The sequence below is a fragment of the Pterocles gutturalis genome, unplaced genomic scaffold, assembly GCF_000699245.1.
Source record: "Pterocles gutturalis isolate BGI_N339 unplaced genomic scaffold, ASM69924v1 scaffold13305, whole genome shotgun sequence".
Taxonomy (NCBI): domain Eukaryota; kingdom Metazoa; phylum Chordata; class Aves; order Pterocliformes; family Pteroclidae; genus Pterocles; species Pterocles gutturalis.
In genome coordinates, this window is record NW_010138438.1 from 45,581 (window position 1) to 45,899 (window position 319).

At 62.4% G+C, this 319-nt stretch overlaps 1 protein-coding gene across 1 annotated transcript in view; it reads left to right on the plus strand.

Moving 5' to 3' along the window:
* The first annotated feature begins 26 nt into the window (after positions 1–26).
* The window catches only part of TMEM179 (transmembrane protein 179), a 7,872-nt gene continuing 7,579 nt past the window's right edge, over positions 27–319 (plus strand). Inside the window, exon 1 of the mRNA XM_010083016.1 lies at positions 27–319. Coding sequence (XP_010081318.1) covers positions 152–319 — 168 coding nt within the window. The 5' untranslated portion in view covers positions 27–151.

The following is a 319-nucleotide window of genomic DNA, read 5'->3' on the forward strand; positions in this document are numbered from 1 at the left end:
GCCCCCTACTGCTGCAGGCTTCCTCCCTTCATCCCTCCATCCTCCCCGTGCTGCCGCCTCGCATCCCTCCCTCCTGCATCCCTCCCTCCTGCATCCCTCGCTCCTACACCCCTCCCTCCATCCCTCCCTCTGCCTGCGCAGAGCCGCAGACATGGCGCTCAGCAATTTCCTCTTCGCTCAGTGCATCTGCTACTTTCTGGCCTTCCTCTTCAGCTTCATCGTGGTGGTACCGCTCTCCGAGAATGGCAACGACTTCCACGGCCGGTGCCTGCTCTTCACCGAGGGCATGTGGCTGAATGCCAACCTGACAGTGGAGAGG